At 40.2% G+C, this 14734-nt stretch overlaps 1 protein-coding gene and 1 long non-coding RNA gene across 2 annotated transcripts in view; one reads left to right on the top strand and one right to left on the bottom strand.

Annotated features, from left to right (window-relative positions):
- Kif13a (kinesin family member 13A) overlaps positions 1–14734 on the bottom strand; it is a 168118-nt gene that overhangs the window by 19778 nt on the left and 133606 nt on the right. The window contains 10 exon segments of the mRNA XM_090356335.1: positions 682–759; positions 2049–2294; positions 3285–3461; positions 3729–3853; positions 4914–4969; positions 6834–6960; positions 8275–8374; positions 10156–10194; positions 13124–13270; positions 13669–13801. Of these exon segments, the coding sequence (XP_090212461.1) occupies positions 682–759; positions 2049–2294; positions 3285–3461; positions 3729–3853; positions 4914–4969; positions 6834–6960; positions 8275–8374; positions 10156–10194; positions 13124–13270; positions 13669–13801 (1228 nt within the window).
- Positions 1–14734, top strand: part of LOC150048357 (uncharacterized) — a 53553-nt gene that overhangs the window by 35881 nt on the left and 2938 nt on the right. Inside the window, exon 3 of the long non-coding RNA XR_016539325.1 lies at positions 7476–7649. This is a non-coding gene — a long non-coding RNA (uncharacterized LOC150048357). The remainder of the gene's footprint in view (positions 1–7475; positions 7650–14734) is intronic.

Genomic DNA, 14734 nt, shown 5'->3' with positions numbered 1-14734 from the left:
GTATGTCCCCTTTTCATTCATATTTTGATTCAATTTTATGGCTTCCTACCATTAACTTTTTGGCTTCAGAATGTGGTCAAGTTTTGTGTATGAAGGAAGTTTCTAATGGTAGAGGTAAAGTTGAAGCTTTGTTTACACAAGAGGTTAGTTAACTGTCTAGCTTTCAAGTTTTTTTTATCCCTATTTGTATGAATATCTAAAATACGAATATTTCCCACTCTCACTCTCTCTCTTTTTGTCGGTCAGTCATAAGGCTTTAACTCTGGGCCTGGGCATTGTCCTTGAGCTCTTCAGCTAAAGGCTACTGCCCTACTCCTTGAGCCACAGCACCACTTCTGGTTTTCTGGTGATTAATTGGAGAGTCTCATGGACTTTACTGCTCTGGTTGACTTTGAACCACAATCCTCAGATCTCAGCCTCTTAGTAGCTAGGATTACAGGTATGAGCCACCACACCTGCTCTCTGTTTTTTAAATCATAACCACAATACAATGGTCATATCTTCAGGGATACAGAGAGGTAGGCTGGGCATGTTGGTTGTTAACTCTAGCACCGTGTGTATTGTTTCTACTGGATCAACATCAACAACACATTTCTCTAAGGTCTCCCATCCCACAGTCTGTGACAGCTCATGTCAAAGCAAGGGTACTTGTACACTGGCTGAATAAAGCACCGTACTTACGTTGTGAACATTTGGTGTGCTGAGGCTCCTTCGAATGTGCCTAGCTTTGGTGGAAAGTGCTTCTTTGACTGTGACAGCCTATAAACATGATATTTTCAACATAATACTTGTTATTTTCTTATCTGGCTATAAGAAAGAATGTTTATTTATAGAATATTTATAAATCACTTCAATAATGCATGCACTCACAAAAAGTTATAAGACACAAATCTTCATATGACTGATTTCTGGGTATGTGTGCCACTTCTAGGGCTTGAACTCAGGGCCTGGATGCTATGCTAGAGCTTTTCTTTGCTCAAACTAATGCCCTGTCATTGGGCCACAGCTGTTCTTAAGGGTTTTCAATGGTTAACTGGAGATAAGAGTCTCATAGACTTTCCTGCCCAGGCTGGCTTTGAACTGTGGTCCTCAGATCTCAGTTTCTTGAATAGCTAGGTTAACAGCATAAGCCGCTAATTGGCTTTTTGGGGGGGAGGTCTCTTGTGGAGATTGAATTTAGGGTCTGGGCGCGGTCCATGATCTTTTTCATTCAAAGCTAGCGCTCTACCACTCTGAGCCACAGTGCTGCTTCTGGTCTTTCTGGTGGTTAATTGGAGGTGAGAGTCTCATGGACTTTGCTGCCCAGGCTGGCTTTGAATGGAGATCCTCAGATCTCAGCCTCCTGAGTAGCTAGGATTACAAGTATGAGTCACCAATGCCTGGATCCACATTTTCCCCCCCACAATCAAAAATATATTTCAGAAACAAGCCAGAAATGCCTCTCAGCAAAACTCATCTATGTTGGGAATTATTTTTTCAAGCAAGTGTGCATAGGAAATGAAGTTTTATGTTATTTGGGTTTTACTTGTGTATCCATCCTGGTAGGATTTCCATTAAGAGAAGATTTTGGAGACTGATGCACTCCAGTGAGTCTGTAATGGCAACTCCTGCTTCTCTGGGGCATCACCACAGGGCACAGCTAGTCTTACAGCTCCAACACTGTGTGTTATTATTTCCACCTTAATGGAGTATTTCTAACGTAAACCTGAGTGTAAATACCAAAGGGCTAGGGAAAATACAAGCTTAAATACATAGGAAATCTGTGTGGCTTTTCAAATGCCCCAATTATAAAACCTGAATAAGTTGACTAACTGCTCTCAGCCTGAAATTTTCTCATTAGAAAATGAGGACTGCAACAATACAATCCTGTTGCTCACTGAATGAAACAATGCATCTAAATTACTGATCACAGTGATTGGTAGGAAGTATTCAATAAGTGTTATCTATTTCTGGCACTATTTTTTCAGCAAGTCATCATTCCAGCACCCCTTTTCTGAGTAACTTAAAGTGAGATGACTGATGAACAGGCCCCCTGGTCAGTCACTTGCCTGTCGGAGCCGTTCAAGACTCAGAATGTTCTCCACGTGCAACACACCCCGTGTGTACTTCTCGATGTATGTCTCCCCATCTAACGTGCCCTCATTTTCACTCCTCGCTGCCAGGAGAGCCAGTGTTTCCCGGTCCTCGATCTCCTCCGTTGCCTTTGGTATATTGGAAACTATTTCATAAGTTACACCGCAGGAATAGAATATATTTTTCAATGATATCCTCCTCTTCAAACTCTGGGTGAAACTCTAACAGAAAAGGAAACTAGGTTAAGTTACGTGACAATTTTTAAGTTTACAGAATGTAACAGCATTTTATAAATGACCACAGGCACACAAACTGAACTTGAGACACTGTGTCTCCTTTCCTTCTTTCTTTCTTTTTTAAACTGTATTTTTTTTTTTTTTGATCCTGGTGATCCAACCAGGACTTGCTAGGCATGAGCTTTGCCACTTAGCTACATCCCAGCATTTTTTTTTTTTTTTTGCCAGTTCTGGGGCTTGAGCTCAGGGTCTAAGCCTTGGGCTTTCTCAAGGCTACAGCTCTACCACTTGAGTCACCACTTCTGGATTTTTCTATGTATGTGGTACCGAGGAATAGAACCCGGTTCTTCATGCATGCTAGACAAGCACTCTACCACTTGGCCAAACTCCCAGCTCCTGTGTCTCCTTTCTTGTGGGATGATAATGGCCAGCTCTTGTGTAAGGACAAGGTCACAGAACATGTGGTACATTCAGGTTTCTAGGGGTGTTGCTTTTTGTCCTCTGCAGACTCACTCTGCCTCTGCAGGTTTCACCAGTTGTTCTGGAGAGGGTGAGAACAACTCTTGGGGTGGGTTTTGCTGACAGTACCTCTCAGATGCAATCTGGCAAGGATAGGGATTTCTTTGGTGTCTGTGCTGATTCTGGCTTTGTCACTAACCTGATTGTAGCTGGTACTTAACCTCTACACTTCCAGTGTATCCACTTTTCAAATAGAGAAAATATCCTAGCCACTGCCTGCTAGAATTATGGGTTTCATATCAAAGTGATCAAGGTTTTTGGAAATGACATTTGACTCTCTTGCCCTCCTGCTGTATTATCTTGGAAAAATGAGAAAGACGACTCCCAAATCAGCCAGCAAGGCTACATTCTGCACATTCTCTGAGAAATTAGTACCATAGAACATGACTTTATGAGAGACAAGAAGAACTCTGTAGTCTTAAAGACACAATGGCAGAGCTGGTCCCTATTTACTACCTGTTTGTTGTAAATGTTGGCCGCAATCCGCTTTCGTAATACTAACTCCATGGCAGCTGGGTGGCTGAGTTGGACTGTGGTCTTCACAATGAGATAAATCCTCTCGTTCTGGGGTGTGACCCTATTCAAGTGAACAGAGTCATGCACTGAAGAGTCCCAGGAAGCTGTCGCTGAAACCTGGGAGTGGGGGAAGGATGGGCAGATGGAAAGAGGTGACTTGGCTGTTTATAGGGCATACCAGAGAAAGAAAAGAAACTCGATGGGATCCAAGAGATTTCCTTCCTCATCTATTTTGAAGGACAGCACATACATTTCTCTATTTTTATTTTTGGGACTCTAGTCTTCTTTCCCAAAACAGACTATAGTGGTTACACAGGAGGACAGGCCCATAGGACTGACATATTAATATGAAGCTCTGCAGGAGAGCCCCTAAGGATAAATTACCTCATCATCACTGTGCTTTATGATAGGCAGGTAGAAGAACTGGCTGCCATGTTCCTTGGGCAGGATGGAGTTCACGCCTGACGCATGGGGGCCTACAAGCTGCTCATTGGCGCTGAGATCATCCGCTAATTGAGATCAAGGCACAAAAATCAAAAAGTAGGGGACAAAGTTAATGTCCAAGTAACAACATTTAAAAAGATATGCCCTCCATTTCCCTTTAATTACAAGGTACTGGGACAGGCTAAACTGCATGTCAACCAAAAACATGCAGATGAAGTTTACATGTAACGCATTCCTAATTTTTCCCTGTCATTACTTACTTTGCAACTGAAATAGATGCTCCAAGATTCCCAGTAGCTTTTATTTTGTATTTATTTTTATTTACCACTTTTTTGCGTGTGTGCCATTGCTAGGACTTGCATTCAGGGCTTTGCGCTCTTCTTGGCTTCTTTGTTTATAGCTGGCACTCTATCACTTGAGCAGCAACTCTAGTCTGCATTTTGCTCGTCAATCAGAGATGGAGTCTTAAGAACTTTACTGCCTGGGCTGGCTTAGTACCTCTGCCCTCAGATCTGAGCCTCCTGAGGAGCAAGGATTAAAGATGGGAGCGACCAGTGCATGGCTTTCATTGTATACTCTTAAAACAATTAGAGCTTTGCTGCCATTTATTTATTTATTTAGCCCCCTTTTCTGCTAGGGATTGAAGCTAAGGGATCTGCATATCCTCAAGCAAATGCTCTGTAACTTAAGCTACTCCCCCTAGTCCAAGAACACTTAAGATAAGGTCATAGTGTGATCATTTCTAGTATCAAAATTACTGGGTTTAGGCAATAAAAGGCATTAGTCAGAAATACAGATTTCTAGGCCATTGCCAAGGCTAAGGAGTCAGAATGTCAGAGGATTAATTTCCCAAGTAATAACTATGCCCATTAATATTCCACAGCCACCACCTTAATATTCTGATATACTTTCTAAATCTCCCCAGGTGCTCTCATACTGTGATTAAACGACCACATCCCTCCTTCAGTGATTTTACATGTCATGCTTATGTATTTTTGGTTGAAACAAAAATGTCATCTCTATGTGGTGTAAGAGGAATTACAAGTGATTTACAGATAAAAATAATGTGAGCAAATGGATGATAAATCTTAACAGCAATCCCTGGAATGTTAAGTACCTACTCACCATTCAAATCAAGGAAGAGAACTGGTATATGAGTTTCCATTCCAGGAGGTGGGATCCTAAATTAGAAAGACAAAATTTAATTATAATAGAATATATCTTATATCTTACTAGGATAATAAAACACCACAGAACCATGGAAGCAGAAAATCACTGGGGAGATACAAGTCCTTTTCATGAAGTACTTTCACGTTTTCACTTGTTAACACAAATCATGGAAACGACGTCACATATAAAAATAAAAACCCACTAGTCATATAAATTACACATAATTACTTGAAACAAAGATTATAAAGCCTTGCTAAAAATAATTCTTGTGAAACCAGGCATGGTGGTATAATCCCAGCTGTAATCCCAACTATCTGGGGTGTAGAGGGAGGAGGATAGTTTCAGGGTAGTTAGCCAAAGGTTCTTACAGTCCCTTCCTCAAAAACAAAACAGAAATAAAACGGTTGTGAGTATGGCTGAAGTGATGAGTACTGTCTTAGCTTGGGCAAGGCCTTTGGTTGAATCCTAAGTACTGTAATAATAGTAATAGCAATTCTAGTGATAGACACAAGGGTTGTGGGTGTTGTTAGAAGTAGTGGAATAAATCAGAGCCCAAAGGAAGTAAACAGAAGTGATATTATGTAAAAACCTCGAATGAGATGAGAATATAATTTGTGTGGAGAGGAACTAAGCAGTGTACTGTCTAAACTGGCCCAGTGGCAACAGAAATCACCTCCACCTCTTAAAATGAATTCTCAGGCCTTCTTTTCCTTTCTGAATCAGAATAACAAGGTGGGACCCAGAACTACATTATCCAAACACTGTACTTTGAAAACACATCATGTTGAGACTCAGGTAAGGACTGTCTAGAGGGTTTTGAGGAACCCCGTAGGGCTGGCTAGGAGTGAGCTGACTGAGGATAGGAGTGGCTGTGGATTCAGCACACCAGAACAAATGTCAAGACTTATAAATTATGTGTTTACAAATTTAGATTCTCTACTTTCTAAGGCAGACTACAAAACTGATTACACTCCATTTATCAATAGAGACAAAAATGTCACTAATGTTTCTATGTCTATCCAAATGAGAGTATGTGGCTATATACACTCTGTGTTCAAAGGGAATCTTGAATTTTCTTCTTAAATACAAAAGCTGGGGATGTAGCTCAGTGGGTAAAGTGCTTTCCTAGCATGTGTGAGTTCCTGGATTCCATCACTAGCACTGAAGAAAAACAAACTCAACGTAAATAAATAAACCAGCAAACACGCTCAGGGTATTTCTGCAGTAAGAATGAGAATTAAAGTCCGAAGCAACTGCAACTGAACTAACATGCAAGAAAGGGTATTTCATATCACGTACAAGACTATGATACACAAGATACCTCCTCCTGTACATCTTCTCTAAATGCTACAATACTACCAAGAAGATATGAATAGATTAGGAATAAAGCCAAAGGGGCAATTAGAGGAAATACATTAAGAGCTGAAGCAGAAAATTAAATCCAGTTCTACTTTACTCCAGATACTTTTATCAAACCAGGCTATTTCTCATGAGCACAACTAGGGCTGGCAGATCAATTGATTGATTAGTAGTGCCAAAATGTTTAAGTCAGCTGCCAAACTAAGCAGGTACTAGAGCAAACAAGATTTTTTTCTTTTCTCTTTCTCTCTCTCTCCAAGTACACCCTGAAAATCTTCTCTTGACCCAAAATGAGAGAATTTCTACAGATCAGGAAATATTCAAGTTGTTTATTCAGAACAAGAGCAGTATGGCATTTGATTTCTAGCCTGGTCACTTCCTCTGAAGGAAGTTGGCAGTGATTTAAAGTTATAATGAGAAAGGAGTACTAGAGATGGCATTTTCTGGGCCAGTCTCTCTCAGGCAGGTAATAGACCCCACCTTACCAGGCCTACATAGAGGGGAGGGCAGCCTTACCAATCAGCTGGGGCCCCAGGGATCCCACTGCCTGGGGCAGGTACCAACACAGCATTCCTTTCCTCCGTCAGCCCCACCCACTGCTCCACAAGCCTGGCTTCGCGTTCCATGTCATCCTCTGTTTTCTCTGCAGAAGAAAATGAAGGGATGGATGACAGGAAACCCAATCCCTAAATTTAAAATAGGTAGATCTTCACCCGGTGATAACCAAAATGGCTTAAACAGCCATTGTTTCCCCCCATAAAGGATGCTTCAAAGGCAAGCATGAACATCCAGCTGGCTATGACAGCAGCTGCAGGAAGTATAGGCCAGAAACAGTAGAGAGAACACTGGAACAGCAATGATAAGTCTTAGATCATGGTACTGGTGCTAAGATTTGGGGAAGTTACTCAACAGATGAGTGTGAGTTTCCTAATCTGTCTAACAGGAATTTAAGTCATTTCTACTTCCAGCATGTGGTAGAATGATTAAGTAAAATAGCAGACGGGGCATTATAAAATAATATACCATTTCACCAAGACAGAGGATTTTAACATGTGGGTTTTACTCAGCAAAATTTTTTTGGTTCCCTTCATGCTCATTAGGAAAAGGACTTTGTTTGATACATTTTTTTAAATCGTCATATCTGTAATTGAATTCTAGGTCTCCCTGGGGATAACAACAATGAATTTTCATGATCAGGCTGAGCTCGTGAGTCCACACCACACTCTGAGACAAAAGAGAAGCACTGCTAACTTCTTCAGGAAATGAATTAACAGTCATAATGTGTTTATTGGTGTAGAATCAACCACAGAGACAATGAAGTCAGGATGAGAGGTAAGAATCTTCTGAGATAGGGGAGGGTCTTGCTATGTACCCCAGGATGGTCTTGAACTCAAGATCACCTAGCCTTTAATCCCCAAATGCTGAGATTACAAGTACATCCCAACTGCACTGGACTAGGAGACCAAAATTGTAAGGTCAAATTTCTACTACAGGATCCAACTGTATAATAAGTAAATGGCACCCTTACATGCAGAGAGTACAGCTACAGAGCCACACTGAACCACTGCTTGTGGAGCAGTGGGTGGGACTGATGGAGGAGTGAGGCACAACATGGCCTAGATGGTGTTGATGCATGCTGGTATTCTGCATACCAGCACACTGGTAATGACCATATTTGTGATCCCTAAAACACAGTTGAGCAGGACATTTAATGTCACAGCTTTATGTCACACTCACAGTTTTATGAAAAGTCATTCCATTCAGAGACTTCTTATGTGAATAATATACAATTTGGTTCAGTAATATCTTTAATGGTTTCAAGTTCAACTAAGATGGTACTGTCTAACCAAGGGAAGAAAGGAATCTACTATCAACGAGTAGAAATGATAAGACTATTCCTGGGGGCATTTAACCTCATATACCTTAAAAGAAAATGATTAGCTTACATTTCACGTACCTTTCTTATTGTTGACTTTTTTAATCTGTTCATCTAAGTATTCTCTCCTTTTAATGAGTGCATCTGACCACCTCTCTCTTACGCAATTTAAATCTTCTTCCTGGCAACATGGATGGAAAAACATTTGCCTATAGGATGCGTACACAACTATTTTCTTAAAAAAAAAAAAAAGGTCCAAATTGATTAGGAAACTTTTCATTAGGAAAGGCCATTGAAAACTGGTGTGTGATTAATGTACAGGAAAAGCAGAGGACTCAGTAGCACTGCATGCTGATCAAGGATTTGGGTACCCAGAAATCAGATCTCCATAAGGATAAAAGAAAGCGTTAAAAGAAAGACAAGTTCACATGATACCAGGGATTGCATGATTTTTAGGCTATGGTCATGCATCTGTACTTAAATGGCAGTTACTTGTGGAAAGATGGGCAATTTCAAACTGGAAAACCTCAGAGAATATATCAAACAGAATAGAACAGGACAGGCATTTATTTCATAGTTTACAGTTCAGTGGTCTAGTAACATGTATTTTCTGAAATGGAAAGGTCAGTAAGAGAAGCTTTCAAACTTTCCCCAAAGATTTTGCATCCAAATATCACCATGAGACTAAACAAGTCTTCCATGCAAAAACCCAACATGCATTTAGCCATGCTTGAAAGCCATGGACTTGGAATGTGCATAACATGGCAGGAAGCACGCAAAAAGCCACAAGACGTTAGTCAATGGCACTGATGACATCCCAGGGAACACTGACCTTTCCCCTAAGCTTTGTTTGCATTTGTTTCTTTCCTTTCTAAGTAAAACTATGAACGAGGAAAGAAAATTCTCAAGATTTATTCAAAATGCTCATTGGCTTAATGTTAGTCTAATGATGAAGGCATTATACTAAGGCTAGACACTAGGAACTTCTAATGCTTCTTCTATAATGTCCCCACGATTTTGGGGGGAGGGCTGGTACCAGGATTTGAAGTCAGTGTCCTACTCAAGAATTCTACCACTTGAGTCAAGTCTCCAGTCCAGCTTCATGCTGTTCATTTTAGAGATGGAGTCTCATGTACTTTTCTGCCTAAGTTGGCAGGAACTTCAAGCCTCCAAATCTCAGTCTTCTGAGGAGTCAGGATGAAAGGTGTGAGCCATTGGTGCATGGCAGTGGACCCATATTTTACATACAGGAAGGCACACTGGGAAAATACCTCCTGAATTTGTGTTGAAAACAGTATAAAGACTGAAAATCAAAAATTCCCAACTCGGTTTGCTGGATTTATCATGATTACATCATCCCACACTGCATGATATCAGGCTAGTTAGTGCTGACCTTTCTTTAGCTGCAAGTATTTTTTTTCTTCTGCATTTCCAACAACAACAAAAAAAGGCTTATTGAGAACCTTAGCTCTACTGAAAGCAGAAAACTATCTCAACAAAACAAAGCTATGTACATAGAATGTCTCCCAAGTTTCCTGACCAGTAAGTGTTTTAAAGTTAAATGGCATCTTAGTACAACACTAATCTTGGATAGAAGAAGCAAAGTACAGTTTAGCAAAGTACAGAAAGACAAGAGTCTAAAGACTATGGATGGGAAATTGTGTAATTTTTAAGAGCAGTAATTTTAATATAGATAATGATCTTGCTTAGTAAAGGCTTTACAAGCTAATAATTTCAGATGGCAGAGGGAAAAATGCAGTATCGGGTTATATATTCTGAACTGATGACAACAGATATAGTATCACGTATTTGATTATACATGAAGCAATTGGAAAGCACAAGGAAAACTGCACATTCTTGCTCTCTGGACCACGTTCCTCCTCCCTGGCCTCTGCTTTTGCGAATGCTGGCAATTAGCAATAGCTGTGCCCCATGCCACAGGATTGACAGCAGTAGCAATACCTGATAACTATCCATATCATCACCATCCTCATCATCTCTCTGGTAGGAAAAAAATAAACACAAAGGACATACATTTTGTTTCTCCAATGGCACATGGGAAATCATTTCCTAACACACATCAGAATGGACAGGTCACACAAAACTGGCATAATAAAACATTTCATTGAAACTCCAAGACTTAATGGATTTATTCACGCTATAATTTAAAGTTAACAGTGTTGGTAATGGGAGCCGGGAACCTGCCTGTGTCAGGAATACTTTCTACACTGAGTTACCACCCCCAACCCTAACAAACTGATTCAAAGAAAGTAGTTATTTGAAATTAAGATAGGGAAAGAAATTTACATCCTTAGGACTTCTGCCACTGTTGTACAGACAGGTAATATACAAAGGCAGGCTATAAATAAATGTCATTTGTAGGTAAACTGTGAGATGGGGAATGAGCTTAAGAACACAGAAAGGAATAGCTACCAGGACTTCAGAGATTCTCTTGCCCAACTTTGCCTTTGGCCAGACAGCAACAGAGGCCCTGCAGGATGCAGTGATTTAACCAAGATTCACACAATAGAGGCTGATCAGTAAGGAAGGAAGGCCCTTAGTCTCTAACCTTACTGGTTATTGCCCTACACTCACCACACCTGAATGAAATCAGATCATCTAGGTTCTGTACAGCTCTCCTGTAATTAAAAAAAAAAAAGAAAAGAAAAGAAAGAAAAAAGAAAAAAAAACATCCCTTCTATCTTAGAGTCAGGTTCTAAAAACACGGCAACATTTTATGATAAAGTAACAATTCTGGCAAAAAAAAAAACCAACCCACAATATACTGAGAAGAATTTTGACCAAGATAATTTTCTTCAGAAATAGATTTTTTTAAAGTCTGGTAATTATTACTATCAGTCATGGGACTAATGTATGAAATAGAGACTTAATCCTGAGAAATTTTATCTTTGAAATTAGGCTCCCTATTAGTTAAAGAAATAGCTCTACTGTAGCATAAATTTCTATTTTTGGGGGGGGGCAAGTCCTGGGGCTTGAACTCAGGCCTGAGCACTGTCCTTGGGCTTTCTCAATGCTAGAGCTCTACCACTTGAGCCACAGGACCCTTACCACTCAGCCAAACTCCCGGCTGTAGCATGAATTTCTAGGCCAAGAAAGTACTTCAACCAACTAAAGACTAGCCCCAGTTTCTGTGATACAGAGCTGTTGTGAAACAAGCACATTTTGCATCAGTTTTGGCTATGCTTTAGAATAATTCTAAAGAACTGTGCCAACAACACTGGAAAATTATTAGTAGACATTATTGTGAACATGGCACCAAAAGGGATGGACTAAAAACCTTGGAAACTGTCACAGTTTCAATTTGTAGGGCTGGTACTGGCTTGGTACTCCATTTCTTATTTTACAAAGCTAAGGAGTGAAGTCAGGGTCTTCACACTTGCTAACTAAGCACATATGCTACCACTGAGTGACTCCTCAGCCCTAATGCTATGCTCATAAGATTGCACATAGCACTGGGGAAAGGGTAATATTTGAAAGTCTATACTTTGACAAAAAGTGTTAACTGGAGGTTTTTAAAGGAATGCAAATAATCAGTATACTAAAAAAAAAAAGAACTTTTAGGCAAGTGATGGAACACATTCTGTAAAGGTCACTGTTTAAGATACATATCAAGCAGCAAATACTTCTTAAGCCATAATGTTTTACTGCAGAAAGGGACCTTGTGAGAATTATGTATTGAGTTTATCTCATCATTTTGGACAAGAAAAAAAGTGCTCTAAGTTTAAATTACCCAGAAAAAAATCATGATTTAGTAAAAATGAACCTGATGTAGACTGCAGGTCTCCTACTTAAGTCCAGTGACATCTCTTCCTGCACTGGGATTCAAATTCTTACAACCCAATTCCCCAATCATAGGCTGCGAACACCCAAGAATTCTGGTGGCAAAGTGTCCCATGCAAACCGGACTTGGGCATCCTTCATACTTGGAAAGAAGTGTAGGGGTTTGGAAAAATGGAGGGAATTTGAGCCTAGAAAGGGAAGGAGGGCCATGCTTGACAAAGCCACATCTTCCTGACAGCCTGAGAGTCTGTGAACTGACTTTTAGCTTGGAAGAAAAGTCTTTCTGAAGACCATGGAACCCAAAGAAAAACAGAGGGAGAGGGACCATTCTCAGGATTGTCTAAGTTCCTGCCTGGACTGCAGAGAGAAATAAAGGAGAAATGTTTTCTCCCTGCAAGGCAGAGGAAATGCCCCCATCACACAAGGTAGTGCAGCAAGGGCACGGGATTAAACCGTGATTCTTCTTTATCTGACTCACATGTAGTAAGGCTCGGGCCACCCAATTAGGCAGGAACTGGCAGGGATTAAGTGCATAACTTTAAAGTTTATCCTCAAGGAGTCCGGAACAAGTCTGACTGATCTGATAAAAGTCAATTAGGAGTTTTCATCTTTTTTTTTTTTTAATCATTTTGTAAAATGTGAACCTAAGATTTAGGAAATGAAGATTTAATGGATGAACATGATTGTGAAGATAGGTTTCTAAGTCAAAAACATGCAGTAAAGCAAACAAGGGGCTCATCACAAAAATGTAGTTTATGGTGTAAATAAAAGAATGTCGAGGCTAGGCAGCAACACCAACAGTTTGGGCTAGACATAAAACCTTCACAGCCTTCATGAGTATCTTCATAAATCAAATTATGACTAATTAGAATTAAGCAAACATAGTATTTTAAATCTAGAAAGAAAGGCAATGAATGGAAATATGAGCTGGGAAAAAACAGGGGCCAGGACAAGGACCTAATTAGGTTCCATCATGGGTCATTCATTTGCTTCCTTCTGCATTATCCCATCTTTGTTACTGTTCCAAGTGCCGGCAATGGAACCCACTGCCCCAAGACTACAAGTGTTCTACCACTGAGTGACCCGCCAGCCCTCAATCTTTGTTAGTGTTTTTTCAAATATATCTTACCTGGTAACTGTCCAGTCCTCTTTGGAGTTTGGTGGACCTGGCAGTTACACAGCCAATGGATACTGACAAGATGGCTTCAACCATGAGCGGCAGTGTCCCTGAATGCTGCACAGGCTGTACTGTGACTTGCACTCTGCGGGAGTGGCCCTATAAGATGGGGTAGGGTTGTCAGGAACATGGGAAAGGAGGAAGGGTGGGGTGAAGAATTAGGGAACAGAAATTCAAATAATTAGAAAATGTGGAGGCTAGGCTCTGGTGTCTCACACCAATAATCTTAGCTACTCAGGAGGCTGAGATCTGAGGATCCAGTTTGAGGCCAACCCAGGCAGGAAAGTCTGTGTGACTCTTATCTCCAGTTCACCACCAGAAAGCCAGAAGTGGAGCTATGGTTCAAGTGTTAAAATGCTAGCCTTGAGCAAATAAACTCAGGGACAGTGCCCAAGCCTGGATTCAAACTCAGGACTGGTAAAACAATAATAACAACAACAGCAACAATAATAATAGTAATAAAATAAATGGGGCAGAGAGAAAAGCAATTTTAGTACCTGTCTAAGCTGAAAGATGCCACCAGTGTTGACATCTTTTGCTTGATGAAGTTCCACTGCAGTATATTCCCCCAACTCATTCAACTCCAGTATGGAAATCCACATTTCAATTCTTCGAGTGACTTCATTCCACCTGCAAAAACACATCGGACATGCAGCAAAAGTAAGTCATCCAGGGACATGATTATAAGAATTGGCAAGCTATCATTTACTGAGCATTTACTATGAGCTAGGCCTGTGTCAGCTATACTACACAAACACCCTTAACTCTCAAACATCCCTAGGGTATAAACTTAAAAGTTAGCTTGTCCTCACATTCCTGTAGCATTATTTCTGCTTTATTTCACATCACATAACAATCACCAATTCTATCCATTTTTCCTATATATAATACAATATACTTCATTGCTATGGTTAAATAATAAATCTACTAAATAGTCATAGGGACTTGATATTATACATAAAAAATGATCTGTTGAAGAATTGTCATTGTCAAAACTGGTAGTAAATTGTTGCATTGCTCATCTTTTTTTTTTTTTTTTTTTTGCCAGTCCTGGGCTTGGGTTCAGGGCCTGAGCACTGTCCTTGGGTTTTCTCAAGACTAGAGCTCTACCACTTGAGCCACAGCACCACTTCTGGCTAATTTCTATGTATGTGGTACTGAGGAATTGAACTCAGGTCTTCGTGCATGCAAGGCAAGTACTCTACCACTAGGCCACATTCCCAGCCCCTGCTCATCTTTTTTTTTTAATTAAAAGATTTTATTAACACTGATGTTTTTACATCATATTTCAAATGTCAGGTTTAACAAGTATTCAAGAATGGAATCTCTATATGCAATCACTCCAAATTCATGTCAATGACCTTGAGTACTCACGTATTGAGTCCTTCATTGCTCTTATACTGTTTGGATCTAATATCTAGATAGCAAGGAGACTATGTGCTTTTTGTTCTTTGGTCTTGACTTACTCAACAGGATTTGCTCTAATTCCCTCCACTTCCCAGTGAATGCCATCATTTTATCTTGTCTGTTGGCTATGTAGAATTCCATTGTGTGTGTGTGTGT

This window comes from Megascapheus bottae, chromosome 22 (genome assembly GCF_031878675.1).
Source record: "Megascapheus bottae isolate mThoBot1 chromosome 22, mThoBot2.hap1, whole genome shotgun sequence".
NCBI lineage: Eukaryota > Metazoa > Chordata > Mammalia > Rodentia > Geomyidae > Megascapheus > Megascapheus bottae.
Note: the sequence above shows the minus strand (reverse complement) of the source record. Positions and strands in the feature narration are given on the sequence as shown.